Genomic DNA, 21,048 nt, shown 5'->3' with positions numbered 1-21,048 from the left:
ATTATACAGGATGAGTTGTACCATTTTTTTTAAAGAAGGTCAATTGTACTATTTTGTTAAAGAGAACTAAGTGTATTATTCTTTTTAAAGATGATCAATTGTATTATTTTCTTTAAAGAGAATCTTTACAGATAGGAATGTCGAGAAACTTTTCTCAAGTACTTTCATCCTATACATTGATAAACTTGTTTACGATAAACGTAATTAAGATTTTCTTCAGAAGCAATTAACGTTATTCGCGAGCGGAAATTATTCTCGCAAATGGCTGTTCCCTGTCGCGGAAGGAACACGCGTTACCTTGTCGCCATGATAGCAGAACTCGATTTTCTGTTCGTTCCAGGGTTTAATCACACCTCTATCCGGTGAAAACGTGATCTGTGGCTCGAAAGGTTCCTGGGTTACTATTTTCCACGAAATTGGTACCGAGGTTTTGTTTCGTGCTGTCAGAACTCGAAACTCTTTTCGATAGAGGAGCGTGCGACCGAAAAACAGCTGCTTCTCGTCCAATTCTAGGTCCAACTTCGTACCCTCGCTTTGCAACTGCATCGTTAAAACATTATAAACAAAGTGTTCCAAGACTTAACGTTACCAGTATGTTCCACTAGCAGAAATAAGAAAAAAAGTCTTACAAACAAGTCCCATAAAAATAAATCAACGATATTTGTGCGTGTTGCTTGATATTTGACTACGATTATACGACTTTCTTTTATTTCTATCAGAGAGTTAAATAGAAAAAATTGTAAACAGAAATTATCGTTTCGTACAAATGGTACCTTGATTATTTCGACCTTTGGATTATTTGTCGTACACAAGTAGAGATTGTCTGAAACGATACCAAGCTTCGTGGCAATGGCTGACAGAATCAGGACTCCGTGATTCCCAGGCTACGTGGATTTCGTTTCTCATTAGTCTCGAAAATCGTTCGACTTTCCAAGCGTACGCTACGGCTAATTAAACTAAGGGTGCATCGTTACTTGCACCGATAACGCACAGCGATAAGGAGCTTCTTCGTCTCGAAGGAGAAACATCCAGGGCTGTTTCCCGCGAGGGAGAAGTACACCTCGGCGGCCACCTTGGAAACGTTGTGGAAGTTGAGTACGGCGTCGCGACGATGCGGCCTGTTCGCAAAGAAGAAGTTGATGTAGCTCGCGAGTTAGTGAACTCAACGCCGAGGGACACTTTGTATTTCGAGAAACTTCTCGCGCCGAGGGGAACGTTTCCCTTGGTTTCCAGAGAGTTTCGTTTTACGATATACAAAAGAAACACCAAGATCCGGAAAATTTTCCTTGTTTTACGACCGATAACTATACCGAGATTAAAATTGCTTAAATTAAAAAAAAAAAGAAACACTCGATTTTCCTTCATTATCGAATATCTCGTACACACTTCTTCGTCGAGAAAATTTCACAATTAATAATAATCTTCGCGCAGACTTTCTTATCGTGTCGCAAGGATTAATTTTCATAAATTTTCTAATTAATCGATGAGAGCACACCTTTTGTCCTTTCCAAGGACCAATATCGATCCAAAATCGTAAATTCCACTGTCCAAGTAATACGTAGGGCCATCTGTATTATTCATTTTAGCGGCTGCTGTCTGTAACGTATTAATTAAACTCTGGTTAATTAATTGAATTGTAATTACATTATATCGTTGGACGATCGAAATATTTGGTATTGGTAATTTTCATCTATATTAAAACTTTGTTCGTTGTGGAATTTTTTCGAAAATTATGAAGCAACAAGTTTCATTTTTACTTTCGTGTAGATCGTGTTGGGATTCATATCTAGCCTCGGTATATCCGCAATGCCAGTGATGTTCACTTCGTAAGTGATGTTATTCCCATCCACGATAGTCAACGCGTAAGTTTCGTCGTAGAGACCCGTTTCTTCCGGTTGGAAGCAGACCATGAACCTCTGTGTTTCGTTCGGTTGAAGGATCCATTGTGACTTGGTATACCCTTCGAGGGGCGTATTTGAAAGGATGGTGTTACTCGTGTCCTTGCTTTCGATCGTGATGGACGATTGATTCTCCACTTTGCTCGTCGATCTTTGTTCCGCTCTGCTCGACAATTTTCGTCTTCGTTTTTTGCTAATTCTTCGATTTCCCGTGCGACTCTCTTGGCCACTTGGGTCGTTAACCTCTATTGATTCGTCGATCGTGAGGGTTTCCGATTTGGATGTTATCGGCCACAACTGATAAACATCTGAACAATTTAAACAGCGATAATTATAATTATAATCGTGATCAGAACGAGAGGAAGATATTTGAGAAATATTAGAGATAAAATTGTATCTTTTCTGTGGTGTATATTCCTCAAAATTAATTGTAGTGTCTCCTGAAGTAAAAATATATTGTAAACCATAATGAAACAGATCTCTTTCGCAAATATTGTTCGTAATTTATGTATCGTGGAATATAAAAGTAATCGAGCGATTGTTACAAGGGGTTGGAAAACTTACGTCCGTAAAAACGTCTCTGTTGTCTTTGAATGTTTCTTGGCGTGAAAACGGTGTAAAGTTTGGGTCGAAGATCCGGTAGAGGTGCAGGCTTGGATGCTGCAAGTGAAATGTGAATTTTGTTTCTTATTAGAAGACTAGTATTTCTAATTAATTTGTACAATAAATTGTATAGAAACTATGAAACTCACAAAGAACAGATTTTGCTAACGAATTTTCCCTCATTGCAGCCACTATTGAATCGTGTATCGTGTTTAACCAGGGGTCGCTGGCTTTTACGTACCATACGTTGAATTTGCTCATATTTACCTGCATTTGAAACAAAAATTAATTAAATGTATTCGTTCGTGGATCGTGTAGACGCAACACACTTTGACAATAATTGCGAAAATATAATTAACTTCTTATATATCCTAAATATATCGTTTCATATCCTAAATAATATCACCTCTCCAACAGTGTCTAGAGCTCCCGTATCTTTGGACTTGGCACTTCTTGGCATCTTGGGTTTTGCTACCGAAGCCATATCCTGAAGAGAAAACGATAAACGATAAAATAATAGTCGAGATTCGAAATATATATTTACAATTCATTGAAAGCGGAACAAAAAAAGTAATTACGACTGTCTTCTTTATGGGGTTCCAATGGTGAATTACGTTCTCTATGGTCGAGAGGTCCGAATGGTATTGGTCCATCGCTGCCATGATTTCTTTAACTTCGTCCGGAATGTTCTCCTTTTCTACAAAATAAACGCTCGATTAAATCTAAGAACAATGTACCAACCGGATTTAGATTTTCATCTCTCTGGAAAAATTTGTTCTATAATAATAATTTTTCGCCCGATTTGTATCTGATTTCAACATCATTGTCTAGTTCGTTGGTAATTTAATTGCGTCTGCGAGTATCGCGGCTCGTGTATCGCTCTTGTTCCGTACAAATTGGCTCGCGACATTTCCTGTGCCATTTTACTTCCTCAATTTCATCGTCTCGACTCTTTCGCGAGCGGATCTTACTGCGTCTCGAGCTGTCTCTGCTCCTCATTGCTTTACTGGTGGTCTCTCGTTTGCTGGAAGCCGGTCTCGAACTCGCGGACCTTTTATTGCCAGTCTGCTTGCGCCTCGTCGACTTTATACTTCCTTTTCCCTTGGGTGTCTTTGATCTCGAAACACGGCCGCGAGTCTCCTGCGGAACAGTTACGTTCGGCTAAAAAATTAACGTCGAATCGTTTCGCGTCTCGCTGTCTGAATTCTTGTCTACTTTGATACTGTCCAACTACCCTAACGATTCACCTTTACCGTTCGTTCAGACTGTCGTCGGTATGGTCCAGTTTACCCTGTGCCTTTAATCGAGGGACCGATACAATAAAACCTAATCAAACCTAGTCAAACTCGATCAAACTTAGTCAAACGTCTCTGTTCTCGGTTTGGGCTTTTGTCGTTACCGTATCTTACGTTTTCTCCGCCACTAACTGAGCGTCAAACCTGGTCAAACCTAACAGCACACGGTCGCACCTGCGTCGAATTAGCAGATTTAAAAAATTTCAATCCATTACGACTATACATACTTTGTCGAGGATAAATTTTCTCGACGTGAAAACCCGATCAAAGAGAACCTCGTTAAATTTAACACGTTTGTTCACGGTGCACGTTCCCCGGTAACAGACTAATGGGAATATAATCGTAGAGTTAGTAAGAATATTCCTGGTGTCGGACCTTTTCCTTTTTACGCGCCATCATCTTTTCAGCAAATTGACTCCGTCTGAGCGACGCTCTTGCCCTTTTACCCGGCAGAATTGCTTCCAGATACATCTTCTTATCCTTGTCGTCGAGCAGATCGTATTCGGTCAACGACATCTCGTCGATCTCTTGAATCCTCTCGGTTCGGTTGTTCGTTCTCTCTATCGCGAAGATGAAATCTCACTTTGTGTACCATTGACAATACCAGTTTCCCCTCTACTGTAACGCGCGTAATTCCACGTCGCGCAATGTCGCGAGGCAGATCGTCGAATCGAGATTTCACGGTGTGTTTCGTATCGAACTGGATGTTAAATTGTACTGAGGACGCGAGTTGCAGAATTTTGAAAGACACGCGAGACGACGACGTTCGATTTTCGATGCCCGTTACCGTGCTCCTGGCGGAGTTCGTCGATTTTGCTCTCGTAATCGGCCATCGAGTTGAGGAAAGTGACGAACAGGAAGTACTCCGCGTGGCCAACGATCCTCAACAGAAGAATCAGGTTCTCGACGGCGTTACCGCGCAAGAAATTGCTTTCAAGGCTCTGCAGGACGAATCCGCGTTGAAAATCTTCCGTGGATAATCTGCGCAGGATTAATTCAACGAGAAGCGACGAGAATTAATTCTGGTGACAAAATGAAGCTTCGATGTAGAGGGTGGATCATTTTCGGTGGACCCCATTTTTTTTTACGTAACCAATAAACCTGTCGAATTATTTTCTCGCGTGTAATCCTACAATCTACATCCCTAAACGATAATTTAGAATCGAATCATTTCTGTTTTGAAAAATACCAGAGTCGAGCATAAAAAAATTGCGAACAAACTTATCACTAAACATGTTACGAGTTAAATGTGTTATATTAAAAATATTGCGTGCGTAAAAAAATTGCACGATAAACTTAGAACACGTTAAATATATTACGAGCGAAATGTGTTATATTAAAAATGTTACGAGTGCTCCCCACCCAACCAGAAGTACCGGTAGCGTATGTCGTAATATTCCCAGTTGGAAATATAAAAAATGGTAGCTCGACAATTCTGAAAAGGACGATAAAACGTGTGGAGCGAAACGAGCGAAAAAAAAGTGGTTTCAACGCGTTAAAATTGTTTTCGATTCTTTCGTTGAAACTCGCTTGTTTCTCGCGAAGAATCTGAACGATGTAAATGTTGTAATATAAGCCCAGAATTAGATCGCACCGTTCCAAGAGGGCTGCGGTAAGCAGCTCGGAACCCATTCCAAGGTACGTGGTATCGTCTCTTTTCCTTCTGGCGCTTTTGTCAGCATTCTTCGCGCTAACTCTATCTGTTGGCGATTCGCTGGCCATTGCGCGTGGACCCAGTATCTTTTCCAGCTGCGAAACAACCTGAACCTTGTACTCGTATCTAGTCAAAGGGTCCAGCGTTTCCAGCGTCTTGGCGGCGGGAACTTTGTTAAATTCAATCAAAGGATCCGGGTCTGCGCGAAGTCGAAGGAGGATTACTTCGTTCCGCGCGTTCGTGCCACCAGTTCCCGAGGATTTTCGGGCTTCTCCTTTTCTCTGTTTCCTCGGGAGATCTTCTGTCTTGGACGATTTTTCGCTCGCGGACGATTTCGTCGTTCCGTGTCGACCTTTTCTTCTCTTGAGCTCGTTCCTCGTCGCGGTGGAATCGATCTCGTCGGTTTTGTGGTCAGTCTGCTCGGCCAGACGTTTCCTAACGGCGAGAATTTTCGATGAGTTATGAAAACGGAATCGTTACGACTGGTGTTTCATCTCGAGAACCATTTCCCACGTTTCTCGTTCGAGAAACTTTCCCCCCCGAGAAGATCATAACAAAATCTGTTCAATTTATGGTAAAGTATTCAAAATTACGTCGAAACTATCGATATCGTAATCGTGATTGTAGAAACTTTTTTTTCGAAGAATGGTAAAAAAAAAAATTGAAGTAAATTTCCGTATCATCTTCTACTATTGGATAATTTAATGTCTTTTCAAGGTAACTTCTCGGCACGCACGAATGTTTCTTTATGCGTATTTGTAGATTTCAATGGAAAATGAAAGTATGAAACTTACGCGTGACTCTCGTAAGCTTCCGTGTAATTCTCATAAGCGTTGTCGATGATTTGTCGCAGCGTATTCGAAGAGGAACTTTTACCAAGAGCTATCGCTTCCATTATCGCTTTGTCGATGGAAAGTACAGGAACATTTAAGACCCTTGCGCTTCTGCACGCTGCTTCTTGGTACTCTGAACGATATAAACCTCTTCCTTAACGAAACTTTAATTAAAAGTTCGAGATACCTCGAATTACAAAGAATTAAATTAAATGGACTTAATCCGACGTCTACGATCGAACATCGAGGTTGAATCAAGTCCGTGGGAACGTTAATATTTTTGTCATTACGGACACGGTATTTCACAGTTCACTGGAGTAAAATAATCTTTACAATGGTTCGTTAAAATCGCATCGCAACGTCTATTTAGCAAAACATTCGTTCGTTAAAATCACATTACACCGTATGTTTAGCAAAATACCAGTTCGTTAAAATCGCATTACACTGTGTGCTTAGTAATGTAGGTCACGGTAAAAAATCATTCGATTTCCGTGGTGAAGTAAATTGTGCAATATTATAACGTTACTTGTTTGGAACTGTTATCGAGGGTTACTGTTATATCGTGAATGGCGGGTATATTCCTACGTATAATATTACGAGGTAGTACCGGTGAAAGGAGCTCCGTGGAAAATAATGCAGACTTTTCTCTCCGGTTTCGCAGAATCCGGAAGATCATTCGACGGGGCGGATTTCCGTTCGATACTCTCGAAAAGTTCTCTCACGGGGTCCCTCGTTTTATCCCGGAAGTGTGGAGTGTCGTTCGGACTGTCCGCGTTACCTTGAATCAAACAAGTATAATTGTAATGTATCTGTTATTCGTTTAATTTCGATCGATAATAATTCTCAAAGTGTTACAAGACGATCGAGTATATTAATATTCGTTCTGGATTCGATCGTTTGTTACCGATATCAATTTTAACGTGATACCCAGGAGGTTTCGGTCTCGAAAAGTAATTTCGTTCGACGGTTAACGGCGGTAACTCGTCGGCGAAGCATCGTCCAGCAAACGAGCACGAAAACGTCTTCGGTTCGATGAAATATTTTTGAAGAGCTTCCGCGGAAATTTCTCAGATAAATGAATATCGACACTCACTCGCCCACGGTTCGAGTTGAACTTCATTTTCTCCTCCGTCCGCGGGTTCCTTCGACCGAACTCGAGACGTTCCATCGACGAGATCGTTGTAAAAGTTTATTAAATGCCGGGGCAACGGTTCGCCGGGTTTTCTGGGAGGCAAGAGTATTTCCTTGACTTGGTAATAATCCAATAGCGCGTTTATGACTCGATCTTCCGCCTGAAAGGAGCTTAAAAAGCGTCGTTTCTTTGTGAAGGTTCGTATGAACGTTCACGTGTAAATTAATTATCAGAGTTCCCGTTTCCCAACGGTAGAGATCATCGTGGTTGATCATCGAGGCATTCGAATCTCGATCGAGTACAAACGACGAACAATAACGTAACGTTGTCGTTCTTTCGACGAAAGTTACGAGTACGGTGGAAATTTTGAACGTTGAGCGGTTGAAAATCCTTGTAACGATCGAGATTCGTACAATAAACAAGACGACCGATTCAACGAGAGGGAGTTCCACTTACACGGTACATCCCCCTTAACCATGGTTCACTATTACAAGTTACTTCCTCCTCTAACCTACTCGTTGCTAGGTGACGGTCCTTTCCACTTGTCAATGCATCGTAACGAACGAGGCTCTCGTGCAGTAATCGAGGTTGCAATAATCGAGGTCTCGATACTTGAAATTTCAACAATCGAAGCCTCGATACTTGAAATTGCAACAATTGAGGTTTCGATACTCGAAATTTCTACAGTACATAGTTCAACTGTACATACTACTATTCATCTTATAACTGTGTATATATTACTAACTGATACAGAGATCTCAAAATTTCCGTTGGTAAAATATTCGATGTTGCTCCAAGTTGGAAATTAACCACTCGCAAATATATTGCAACACTTTACCTAGTCACGCTGTACATCTTACTTGGGCAATTATTCAAGTCGATCCAGCGTAACCAGAAATGTGCCGAATTTTTCACGAATTCCCGGAGGTTCTACAAACTCAATTTTACCTAGAGAAAATGTTCAGTTTCCTAGTCTTTGGGATCCTCCAGGAAATTCAATAACGAAAAGTCGACCGTTCCGTAGGAGCTGCCCTGGGTTAAATTAGAAAATAGAGTCGACTGTGCTTACTTGTCCAAGTGATGCCAGAAAAATTCCACTGGGTAATCGCACGCGTTCTCAATCGCGATAATTGCCTCCTGGGTCTTGGTAAATGGCACTGTCGGCAAGAATCGAACAACAGGCTCGATTATGTTCAAACTCTTCTCGATTCCACGACCAGTCAACGCGACGATTTGCGTTTCCAGACTCATTTTAACGTGTATCGTCAACTTCGCCTCCGCGTTGCACTGAAAGCAGTTTAACGATTGAAATAAATTTGCAACGATAGATTCCCGTGTATTGTTTCGTTATTCGTACCGTTTTCTGTGGCGCGAAGCATACGTGAATAATTTCTGAGCAACCAGGTGGACAACAGGTCGACTCGTGCTGCAGATAAAATGGAAATTCTCCTTTATCACGAGTGCCTGACAATTTTGCTTTCCACTCGCAATCGACCAATCCCCTGTGGAATAATTTCAAATTAGACGATAAAATACAATGTGATATATAATACAACGCATAAGAAAAATCCAACTTTGAAGACCAATTGCTTTTTCAACGTAACAAATACAAAATTACGACCGAATGAACGTCGTTAAAAAAATCTATGTCCAAACCGCCAAATGGATTTCGCTGATACTTGATTTACAAAAATTTGAAAAAAATCATTCAAATAAATCTTAAAGAGAGTCAAATTTTACGCAAAAAAGTCGGACGAATGTCTTCTCTATCTTCTCTAATGAGTACAAAAATCGAACAAGATCTTATTCTTATTTTTCCGGAAGGTAATACTTCGAGTGCTTTCGAATGTTCAAAAGGAGCAAGAATTCAGCGAGTTCGCGCCAATGTGATATCGAAGAAACGTGGCGCGGGATAAGAAAAGGTCGTTGGTTACGCCAATGGTTCTCGTGGATACGAACGGTCGAGCTTTTTTCGCCGACAGAGAAAAAATTGCCGCGCACGCGGGCTGCAAGCTACACTACACACTCCGCGGAGTCAGCGGTTTTTCGTCGGTTCTCTCGTATTCGCGTACACGCATTTCCAGGAATTTATGTGGGTCACTCGGTCGGTCTTCATTCATTTTTGATATTGCAATCGGGGGATCTTCGAGCGGCCGTAGATCCGCGTGGAGTAGTCCGATCGAGCTCGAACAAAATTTAAATCGAAGGTCGCGATCTCCTCTACGCGACTAGTGTCCACGTTTGTTTTCCTCCCGAGTCAAATTTCGAGCCCGATCGATGATCGAACAACGCGCAACGACGCTTACAAACTATCGAATATTACTCGTTTTCGATCAGGATGCACATGACCAGGCATTGTCCCACGACGACGTCGCGAAAGTTCAGGGACTTGGTGTTCACCTTGAGGTAGGGGTACGTCACTGTTCCTCTTATGGTTATAGGTATCGTGCATCCGTGTATCACCTGAAAATATTTTAATTAGTCGAGATCCTGATCGTGATAAAGGGCAATGACAATTGAGATAATCGAGCCTCGATAATTTCAAGAAGATCGTTACGCGGAATTGCGAATGAAATTCTTTTAATATCGGCCCTCTCGGAAGATCGAAGCAATTTAATAATTATGCCTTTGTGACTCGTCAAAGGTTAAATCGATGGAAGAAGGATTTCCCGTGTCTCGTTTCTGTTAGTTTTAACGAAATTGATTAAGTAATTACCTCTATGTATACGGTGTGCTCGACTCGCGTGCTCCTCTCTTTATACTTCTCTTGACTCGGATGCCAAGTTACGTGAATAACGGCACAATCGCCGACCATTAAGTTCGCGTGCTTCTTGAATTGCACCAAGATGCCGGATCTCGCCAGCTCGTCCCTCGTTCCCAATTTTTTCATTCGTATTTCCACGTTCCAAGGGCCGTAGTTAATTATCGTCGCGGAACGTCGAGCGGAAAGTTCCACGATCACGTGGCCCATATCTACGTAGAACGTTTCCACGTTTGCGTTACTAAATAACACCGATAATCGCGGCGAACTTTCCGCTACTTTCGAACAAGTTTCGAAGAACGATAAAGTGGAAAATTTTTACGAGACTCGACGCGCAAGATGCAAGCACGAACACGAGTAAACTAATAACAATAATCCCTGTTGCGCGAGTTAGAATTTAATTTCCTTCTAACCGTCAATTGGACGTGTTTCGTCAAATTAATATCGGAAGGAAAATATTATTTAATCGAAGAAGTAGACAAGTTTCCTCGTGGATAGTGGTTCGATTCTTATCCACCGATCGAAACACGTATCGATTGCCATCGTTGCGAAGCTAGTGAGTAATAAAGGTAGTAATTAATAAAAGCGACGTGCTCGCGAAAGGTACATCGTAAAAGTAGGATAAAATTCACGTTTCCTTAAGAATTGTGGAAAACGAGTTTCGAGACTTCCTAACTCACCGAGATCGTAGGCATGGACGTACCAATAACGTACTCGGAAGAAAAGAGATGAAGAATCGGTTCCCTCCTGCGAGTTGCACTGCATTGCATCAAGATGTATGCATTCGAGTCAACGAATCTCTTTGCCAAATGTCTTTCCACGGCCATTTCTATGTCTACGATGCGTGGTAATAGTTCGTCGTAGGAAACGATGCTCCATTCCTCGTCTCGATGGGAACACAATGACACGAGTAAATGCAACGAACAATTTACGGTATTACGTTGCTCGAAACATTTACAGGATCGTTCACTCAACTGACTTTACCTCTTTGTTAGAGAGACAGCCAACATTTAAAATACTTCGACGTTAGGAGATCCTCTAATTATTTTGAGCTATTTGAAACGATATATTTGTTTCTCTCAAGAACATTTCTTTCCAGAATGCCACTTATTATTATTTTCGATTATCGTTGCTCGTTCTTACCGCTCAATATTTCAATGTCTCGCGCGTGCAGATCACTGTTCTTTTTAGGCAACTCCGATGTTACGGTCTCCAGTTTCTACGGGGTAGAATGGTCGGAAAACGTTGCAAATACTCGACACACTGATAATTCTTACGTTAACAATGAACTCGGTGGTCAACGATCGGATCGCGGTGTATTCCAACTCGATGGAACGATCCTGGTGTATATTCCCTCGTGAGATGCACGGAAACACCTGTGGGAAGGTTCCGAACGCGGTCACTGTTATCGTCACAGGCATTAAATGGCCGATCTGAAAAGCGTCAAACATATATTTTACAACCAAGGCGGTGGAAAGAGGTTGGACGGTAAATCTTTTCGATGGTGATCGTATATATTCCTATAATAATTTGTGTCTTCTTCTCGTAATATTTTATCGTCCATTTTATAAAGGTAAGATTTAACTTAAAGATTACAAGTCCAGGGTTAGTCGAACCTCGAGCTGAAATTGATGATCGATGGGACCAAGGATCGTCGAGCGTTGTTCCACGTTAAATTCCACGAACGAATAAGCGTCCACTGATCCCGTATTTGGCCGGACTTTTAACGGATTTACATCGAAACGATCGATCGCTCCGTCGCAATTGAAAGCCGTGCCGGTTATTTTATACTCGAACGGTATTCCACCGAGATTGTTTAAAGTGAAACTCCTCCGACTGGATACCAAGAACAGCTGCAATAATACGTTTCCTCGAAGGATATGCAATTTCGCGATGAACACTGCAATGGAATTAGTACCCATATGCTACCCTTAACAGCTAAAATAACCCACCGAATATCCTTTGGGACAAATTGCAAGAAACTTCCGGGGTTACGTACAGGGTGGCTTCAATTAGAACTTCTATCTGAAATGTATCTTGTTATCTATTAGATTTCATCAGAAAAGTTCTAGACGAAATACATTGTATTCGAGGGATCGATCGAACCAATCGGGAAACTTTTTTTTAACTTTTCTTTCACTTTAAAAAATATGCAGTGTCGTTTAAAAGACTCAAGATCACCCTGATGTCTGTGAAAATATAAAATATGAGAAATTAAAATTTCGTTCAATGGGCTTCCTCGAATACGATTTATTTCGAAACTTTTTCGATCGAATGTAGCAGATAACGAGATACTTGTCCAAATGAAAATTAAAAAAAGATTCCCGATGTGACCATGGGTTACCTGTTGGCCGAAATCGATCACGTCGGTGTTTATCGAGAATTTTATAGCGTCTGCACGCGCGACTATTCTAATTTCTTCGGTGGGGCCGTGGAGAATTTGGCAAATGGCCGTGACGTTCACTCGAAGCGGTTCGAAACCGTGGAATCCTATGTGAACGTGGTGCACGGTATACGGGGGCACGGTTCCTTCGTTTGGAACGATATGTAACACCTGTGAAAAAGATTTCGTTACTAGTATCGTAAAATCAAATTCCCATGTTCGTGGAAGATACGTGAGAAACAACGTTACTCGTGTCGATCGCTTTCTATAGTACGCGCGCGAGAAGATTAACTCCAGATGCAATCTTTTCCTACGCATACTATACATCCGTATCGAATCGTGTAATTATTGAATAGATAAATCGAGCGACTAAATTGATAGCTAACTTCGTTGATAATATGTTTCTTTCGAGGCTCGGAACTCAAGATCTCCAATGCAGCGAGGTCAGTTTCCTCCTTGAAGTATTGTCCAACGATCGGCATTAAAAATTCTCTTATTTCCTCGCTGGATACCCCGCAGTTATTCATCGTGTCGTCTGTTGCATCCTTTGCGTCGTACTCTTGAACGTGCATCATCGAGACAGGTGCTGGAACAAAGAAGTACATTAGAATCTCATTGTGTTCGAATTAATTCGAATATTCGACGGTCTGTAGTTCCTTTTTTTTTTTTGTTTCAATGCAACACGTCTCGTTGTTTTTTCTGATATTTAAAATACTTTTCAGACGTTGGTCGTCTGGGTTATAATTACTAATGAATTGCAACAAGCAGTACAATTTGTAGGTAGCGGTATTGACTGAAGTGGGCCGTCTCCGCTTCCATTTTGTCTGTCGCTTATGCAAATATTCTCGTTCGTCGCAGCCGGTACAGAAACATCGGGATTCACTAATTCTGTCTGGCATTGTGATTGCAACATGCACTCCTGGAAACGCACAACGATCAAATCTCAGACGTACCTGATTTAATCGCTTTTATTATAAACATGGTTTCGAGTAATTTCCATTCGCGTTAAAAATCAGTGTACAGTGTATGTATAAGGTAAATTCAACGATTAAAACAATAACGCGATCGATTCCGTTTCCAATTAGCGGGAAACGCGGGTAAACATTTCACCGGGAACTCGATGGCGATTAAACTTACTGCCCGATACGATTTTCAAACTTACGCAATTGCTATGCGTGTCGCGTACTATCTCGATGGAATCCTCCGACCACAGGAATTTGTACACGACCGATACGGGCCCATTATTGGTCAACGTCAATATTTTCTCGGCGCTCGAGCCAAGTTCGCAATTAACAGCGAAATCCGTGGGATCCAGTACCAGATTCGGAAAATTAACGAACCCCTTGCACTCGATTTTGTCCTGGATAAATCGTTTGACGATATTTTAAACGATGAACCTTCTTGAAAAATAAATTCTTGGCGGAAAGAAACAAACCATCGCTTTTTTGTTATTAATTTACGAACGACACCTAAATTTTAATTTACCCAAAGAATAGCACCGTTTGTGAGTTTTAAAGTTTTAAAGTTTCGAAGTTTCGAAATTTCAAAGTACTAGAATTTGAGAATATTTAAAAATGTAAATTATTTAAATACGCACGATTATAATTTACGTAACAAGGATTCAAGTTTGTTACTAATATTCACGGTTCGATCGTTTGTAACGTTAAAAATTTTTATTCGACGAATGGTTGAGATTTTCGAGGTATTTAAATGCGCAAAGCTTTCAAGATTTTTGAGATATTTCAGTTACGAGTTATGTTCCAAGCGATTCGAATCTTCGTATTACCGAATCGTTCGGAAACTTTCCAGCTGGAGATTCGAACGCTGCTGGCAGCCCGAATCGAGAGATTCAATTTACCTGATTAGGATGTTCGTCGTATTCAAACCGGAGCGCGTTAACGTAGCTTCGCGAATAGAGATCGTTCTCTTCGATGTCGAACGAGAAGAATACACGGATCCTCGTAGCCGTTCCGTCGATTAAAACGATCCTCATGCTCTGCACGTGCTCATTCGTGTTGGCCAACAAGCGAAACGGTGGTTCGATCGATAACTGCACATTCAGGTTCAGCTTCGATTGATTTGTTACCAACAATTCATCTGTGAAAACATCTACGATGAAATAACTTCGACAACGAGAAATCTAACAGATTTGAAATAGATATAAAAATCAAAAAGAAAAAAGAACATTACCATTCTATAATAATATTGTCAAGGATCTATTGTATCAGTAAAAATCTTCCTAATTGCAAATGAATGAACAATGATAAAGTATTTTATAGAGCTAAAATTATTTTACAGGGATCGACTGTTCTGTACCTGTTTGGAGTACCTTGAAATATTATTGGATCACTTTCTTTAAAATAAGAAGCATTTTATTAGTAATTAAATACGATATGAAAATTGAAGAGGATAGAGCAAAATGATCGAATAATTCGAACCTGTTTGATACGATTTATCACCGTTGGAACTAACGTCAACTCGAAACAATAATTCCCTTTTGTTGAATATAATCTGCGGTTCTGTCAGAGTGACTTTAAAGGTCGAGGTACCGATCAGTTCGCGTTTCCCGATTCTTTGAATCTGACCAAAAACGTACCAATCTTCCAGCAGAGACTCGTTTCTGTCGATAAGAACAAACATGATAATAATAATCAAAATTAAAAAGAAGATAATGTGATATCGAGTGAATAGAGAAAAAGAAAAGAAAAAATGAAAATATATAGCCAATATCTAGAAGCGAAGTTAATATTACGAGGTAATCATTTTCTTAATCATTTGCTACACGTTGAAAATTTTCAGCTCGATGAAGTTGTAACTTTCTAAGGAGCTATATCGTCTTAATATTATACTTACTCCTCCCAAAACAAATTGCATTGTACTACCCTCGTTTCCGCAGGTGGAACTTCCAGTATCAGAGGTTCAATTTGAAACTTCGTGCTACGTTGAAACATATATTCGACACGTACAAGTTAAATTTTCGGTTGTAACGAACAGGAAAAAGTATATTTTTCACTCACGTTTGAGCCAGTGCGGCTTGACCACGTCTCAATTGTATTTTCGGATTGGTTGACCAAATTATTTGATACTGGTAACTCCCGTGATTCGTCAACGATACAGTTCGATGTATTTTTTGATGGCTGTGTTATGAAAAGAATATAAAAATAATGGTAAGTAATAATACGTATCGAAAGTGAAAACGCAAAATTGTTCTTTGTTAGATTATGGTGAAAAGTATAGAAGAAAATTGTTCACCGTTGTATATAGCAACTATAACTATACTTTTGGAAAATGAAAAATTTAGAGTTCCGTTTTGAAGAAATTGTGAGTACAGAAATCTTTGTAATTTTTAAAAAATAAATTGTATCGAAGAACAAATGTATTCTTCTTTTGTATTTTTCCTTGCTTTTCTATGAAAACGTATTGATGAAAAAAAAATACTGACCAGCCAGTAATAATACTGTGAACAATTTTTTAAACAGAGATGAAAATTACAAACGATTCAAACCTTAATCCAAGGCCCAAATCGTAAACGGGGAATATTTGTGGCTCGAATACGATGCTGCATCCAGCACCGATCGCTTTCACATCGACAGTGATCGTTATATTATTAATGATAATTAGCACGACTTTGTCCGTATATTTTCCAGCATCGTGGAGGTACAATTTGACATTGATCTTCATCGAATCGTTCGGCCCGAGATCTCCTGATTCTGGACTGACGCTCCACGGTGATTTCTTTTTCTTTTGCTGAAAATCGAATTAGAAGCACAAGAGAGTCAGTATTTTCAATTAATTTCATTTGTCAATAATCCATGAAAATTTACATTCAGTAATAATTTATGTAGATTCATATCCACCGACAATTCGTGAAAATTAGAATACTCGCGCGTAATACTCGCGAAATGTCAGAATTAAATTTCAACGAATAAATAACAATTTTGTTTAAATACGATTAAATCGTTTCATTATTGTACACAGAGTGAATCAACAAGAACTGTTAACTATAAAATGCATTATATTTAAGAGGGTTTCTTGAATGTCTTTTCAATTTTTTTATGTTTTATATTCACATAGATATCAAGATGACCTTGAGTGTTTTAAACGACACAAATTCTAAGTATTGTCTCCTTTGAACGATCGTATTTATTGTCGATTCGCAATGTTAATTTACTTTCAGAATTTCTGAAAACATTACGTTTGCCCATGATCAGTTCTTAATACAGAAATTTCATTAAACTTGAGGAGGAAGCTTGTGCTGCGTCGCGAAAATATTCTACGTACCATACTCGTCTTGAAGCCAGCTGGTATCGGTGAATCGTTGATTATCAGGAAGTCCATCACCTGTTCCTGGAGAACTTGGACCTCATCGAAATCCAAAGCAGTCGGTACCGTGGAAATAATGGGTCCTTGACCAGTGTACGTGATGAGGCACGCCACGGACGGACATTCTTTTCCCATTGTTAACATACTGCCAGACATTAACGGAATCAACGAGTGCAGCGTTTTCAACGAGAGAAAAAAAAAGAACAATGCGAAATACCCGCCCCGAGCAGCTTTATAATCAATTTTCTGCAAAAGGAAGCTCCGTACGAGAAAGTTTTGCTGCACGTTTTCGATTTAGAGTTGTAATTGGTTCTCGGTCGTACCATTCGTTTCGGGACACCGTGTATACCGGGTAAAATTGAACGGAATTACTCGTTGTTAACTCGATAATTTCTATCAATTGCAAATCTCACCCCAGTGTGACTGTCTGCGTGCCAACGACCCTCGTGATAATGGTCATATTGATAGTTTGCGACTGATGCGCTTTGATAAGGCCTTGGTGCATCGAGAGGGAATAGACTATTGGTGAGTCGTCTGAAACCTAAAATTATTCAAGTTATAAATCGGAATATGCGACTAGGGAATAATATATAAAAATAGTCTTACGAAGTATTATTTATGGAAAACATATACCTTTGTAATTTTATTAAAATTTTCGGTAGTGGACAAAAATTGCATCTAGGATTAAAATGCAATTCGAATAAGAAAATGGTGTCTAATGTTACTTAATTGTTCTTATCGAACAATGATTAGAGAAAGAAGTTAATTTTCGTCAGCAGGAATGGTAGTAGCGTTTTATTATTCAATTTTCACGGAAGTTTTCTTTCTAATTCATTAACTTTTTAATTACCGGTTGCGGTTGCAAGTAGAAGTATCCGTCCACGTCAGAATTGTTCACCACGTCGATGGATCTCAAACAAGGGAGATTGATGAAGGATCGATCGATGATCTCCGACGGTGAAATCGATAGTTGAGCTACACTGCAGCAAAATTTGATTGGCAACGTCACAGAATCCGAATCCGAATCCGAATTCCACAAATTGACTTCGAGCATCGTGTGTCCAATGCGAACAATATTAGCGATGTATACTACCTGTAAAAAATGTTGAGGATTGTATTTTATTTTTTACACCCTAGTATTTTTTTGTATACAATCATCTTTATTAATTAAAATAACGACAATGGTGATAAGAAACGGGTTAGTTCTCCATTAGTATAATACATATAAGTGTGAATGGACGCAAGCACATGTACTGTACGAAGTTGAGAAGTTGACCTCTGGAAGAAAGTAACTATTTAAAGTTGGAGAAACGTTCGTATGAACCTAAATGATCGTTTTCAAGTGAAAATAATAGTTTACTTTAATCACGAGGGATTCCCCTACAGAAATCACCCCCGATGTGGGGGTAACGATGAATTCTCGAGGATCTGGTGGGAAACAGAGCTTCGCATAAGCTCTTGTAAAGTCTTCGCAAGTCAGTGGAGCCTCATGGCCGTCGTTAAGCACTATTATACTAAACGTCACAGGAACCAGCGACAGATTGTGTAGATGCACTTCTTGACGGCTACTGAACCCTGCGATATAACACACGAATCTTTCAAACGATCATAACACAGCTGTAATACAGGGTGTTTTATTTGTTGGAATACCTCGAATTTTTTTTCTCAATATAATAAAACATACCTAAAGCCGTTGATCCGAAATCGAGAATCTCTTTGTCAAAATGCAGAGTCGGGTGTACCACGCAACCCCTGAAAAATTAAAAAAGATACAGTCACGAAGATGAATTGTGCTGTTTTTGATCGATTTGTCACGCGTTTGTCAACTAAATAACTTTATTTGTAAACTGAATTACTTACTTAATATGCACGCTAAGTACTTCGAGACTCTCTCTAACGATGAAATCCACTCTTTCGACGAAATCGCCCTTACGGTTCGAGAAGAACGATAAATTGAAAGATTTATGCTCCTCTGGATCCAACGAGAGATGAGGGGGTGTAACTTCGATCATACCACCGAAATCCGTCGATTTTGGGTCGTAGATGAGCGTGCCTGGTATGTGACCCTTGTTGGCAGCTATTATCTGTCGTTATCATTTTTATATGAAAAATTTCACAGTCATCTTTTTCGTACGTAATACAAATTGTAAAAGATGCGCGATAAATTCGTCGATAAGAACGAAAGGTACCTCGTAATTGTGCATCGAATGCTGATAAATATTGCATAAGTTAAGCGTGATGATGTTCAAGCGGAAAAGTGGTCCTCTGCCAGTTCCGTGAAGGCTGAAGAAACAAATTTTTATTCAAACATCGACAAATTTTATCAGAGGAGTTTTCAATTTAATTCTTTACATTATACGAATAATATTTTATCGATAAATATAATAAGTATTTTTAAAAGGGTGCAAGCCTTCTTCAAGAATAATAAAAACGGATAAAAAACTATTTTAAGTATTTTATACATTTTTATTTCGATATAAAAGGAAAAAAAAAATAAGAAGTAACACGAGCGAAAGAAGTCGAGAGTATTATTGTTACCGATAAATATTTGCTCGTAAAAAGTATACGATTTCTTTATTACCTTCCCTATCGATACTTCGAGTAAATGAAATTGAACAGTTGCTTCGAAACTTTTGCACACAGGCTTGCATACAAATAAACGCTTTAACGAGGGTCCCAAAAGTGTCAAAAGCACACGCATTCATCGAAATTTATTTCGACCCGCGGGAAATTGAAATTTCTCACCTCAATGGTATTCTATCCTCGCGACCAGTTACTTCCAAGTACGCGGTGCTGATTACTTGCCCGACTTCCATCGCTTGAAACAAAACTGTGACGTCGGTCGACGACTGTGGCCAAATCTGTCCCTCCTAAAGGGAGTGTTCGAATATTTTTTCTAATTAAAACGATGGACCAGAAAATACTCGTCGTGTATATGAAAACGTACCTTGGGCATAAAGTCGAAGCATATGTGATTGTATTGAAAGTTTTCTTTGTTCAATGATTCCATCTCATCCACGTAAATACGTTGACAAATCAACTGATGAACGTCGGGCATACAGACGTTGTAATGAACGAGATCGACGCAACGAACGAGCTCCATTTCGTAAACTAATTGAAACATCCGTTTGTACCTACGACGAGGAGAATTTCATTAAACAGTCTTCCACAATAATTCCGCAAAATGTAAATTCGACTCTCGTGGATGTTCCTTAGAGATCATTTTGATTGTATTCAAGAGAAGAATGCATCTGGAGTTCATGACTGGTTCTATTCGTTCAGAGACCATTTTGTTTGCCCCTGAGAAGAATGCCCCTGAACGAATAGGACCAGTTGTAACCCCACATGCAATCTGCTCGAGTGCGTACAGTACATATCAAGTATATCGAAGCAATGGCTATCTACATTGTATCTAATTGAATTGGATATTTCATTGGATGTTTTATCAATATTGGCAATCTTACGGACACTAAATTAAAAAACAAAAATTGAATCTATATCATAATTATCTTTCAGCTTACTCTTCTTTTCGTTGATTATCAGCATCTATATCTTTGTATAGCATCCATTTATAGTTGACGATGTGATCGCTTCTGTTGTGAATCGTGAGTACCTTGCTCCTGGACAACCCTAAGTATGTCTCCTCCATCCTGATACTGCCTCTATCGATACGAACGGGACAGTTTTGCGCGGAACATCGAACATCTATTCCAAGTTTCTCCCCTGGTGAGTACGAAATTACGAGACGGTATGAAACAAATGGAGATGAAGTTTTTGGAATTATTGAACATGTTATTGACACGCTGTAGCTGAAATATCGATCGCGAAGGAAAAGATTCATTTTCAGAGATTTTCAGAAACGTGGAAAAATGAAAGGTTCACAATGGAAACTAAAATAAATTTCCTCCGATCGATTGGACGACAATTGTGAAATTTTTTTTTATCGTTTCTGTTCGTTTGATTACCCGTTTCGTATTCGACGAAGAGCTTTCCCTCGAAATCGCCGGATTTGTTTGACAAAAAATAAGCGATGAACTGCAGGGACTCTTCTGTTTCTATTCTGCCCCTCGATGGTTCGATCCAGAAACACGGACTGACGTTTAAACGTGAAAAAGATTTGAAAAATTTTTGCTGATACGGATTAAATAAAATTAATTTCATTTCGT

At 39.7% G+C, this 21,048-nt stretch overlaps 1 protein-coding gene across 1 annotated transcript in view; it reads right to left on the bottom strand.

Annotated features, from left to right (window-relative positions):
• LOC143149664 (hydrocephalus-inducing protein homolog) overlaps positions 1 to 21,048 on the bottom strand; it is a 40,745-nt gene that overhangs the window by 18,393 nt on the left and 1,304 nt on the right. The window contains 47 exon segments of the mRNA XM_076317234.1: positions 298 to 540; positions 774 to 884; positions 992 to 1,118; positions 1,496 to 1,596; positions 1,758 to 2,206; positions 2,463 to 2,558; positions 2,651 to 2,768; positions 2,908 to 2,988; positions 3,080 to 3,198; positions 3,473 to 3,641; positions 4,172 to 4,374; positions 4,509 to 4,777; positions 4,885 to 4,897; positions 5,018 to 5,023; positions 5,116 to 5,885; positions 6,245 to 6,416; positions 6,891 to 7,061; positions 7,377 to 7,585; positions 8,485 to 8,702; positions 8,773 to 8,917; positions 9,739 to 9,878; positions 10,132 to 10,388; positions 10,880 to 11,062; positions 11,320 to 11,395; positions 11,454 to 11,609; positions 11,793 to 12,076; positions 12,129 to 12,201; positions 12,317 to 12,730; positions 12,946 to 13,145; positions 13,331 to 13,478; positions 13,722 to 13,919; positions 14,418 to 14,656; positions 14,998 to 15,179; positions 15,413 to 15,496; positions 15,577 to 15,696; positions 16,065 to 16,300; positions 16,841 to 17,027; positions 17,296 to 17,423; positions 17,733 to 17,975; positions 18,243 to 18,457; positions 18,567 to 18,634; positions 18,743 to 18,966; positions 19,024 to 19,165; positions 19,628 to 19,752; positions 19,830 to 20,016; positions 20,404 to 20,605; positions 20,848 to 21,013. Coding sequence (XP_076173349.1) covers positions 298 to 540; positions 774 to 884; positions 992 to 1,118; positions 1,496 to 1,596; positions 1,758 to 2,206; positions 2,463 to 2,558; positions 2,651 to 2,768; positions 2,908 to 2,988; positions 3,080 to 3,198; positions 3,473 to 3,641; positions 4,172 to 4,374; positions 4,509 to 4,777; positions 4,885 to 4,897; positions 5,018 to 5,023; positions 5,116 to 5,885; positions 6,245 to 6,416; positions 6,891 to 7,061; positions 7,377 to 7,585; positions 8,485 to 8,702; positions 8,773 to 8,917; positions 9,739 to 9,878; positions 10,132 to 10,388; positions 10,880 to 11,062; positions 11,320 to 11,395; positions 11,454 to 11,609; positions 11,793 to 12,076; positions 12,129 to 12,201; positions 12,317 to 12,730; positions 12,946 to 13,145; positions 13,331 to 13,478; positions 13,722 to 13,919; positions 14,418 to 14,656; positions 14,998 to 15,179; positions 15,413 to 15,496; positions 15,577 to 15,696; positions 16,065 to 16,300; positions 16,841 to 17,027; positions 17,296 to 17,423; positions 17,733 to 17,975; positions 18,243 to 18,457; positions 18,567 to 18,634; positions 18,743 to 18,966; positions 19,024 to 19,165; positions 19,628 to 19,752; positions 19,830 to 20,016; positions 20,404 to 20,605; positions 20,848 to 21,013 — 8,667 coding nt within the window.

Source organism: Ptiloglossa arizonensis, chromosome 7, assembly GCF_051014685.1.
Source record: "Ptiloglossa arizonensis isolate GNS036 chromosome 7, iyPtiAriz1_principal, whole genome shotgun sequence".
Classification (NCBI taxonomy): Eukaryota; Metazoa; Arthropoda; class Insecta; order Hymenoptera; family Colletidae; genus Ptiloglossa; species Ptiloglossa arizonensis.
The sequence above is the reverse complement of the archived record's forward strand: the minus strand, read 5'-3'. Positions and strand labels throughout refer to the sequence as shown.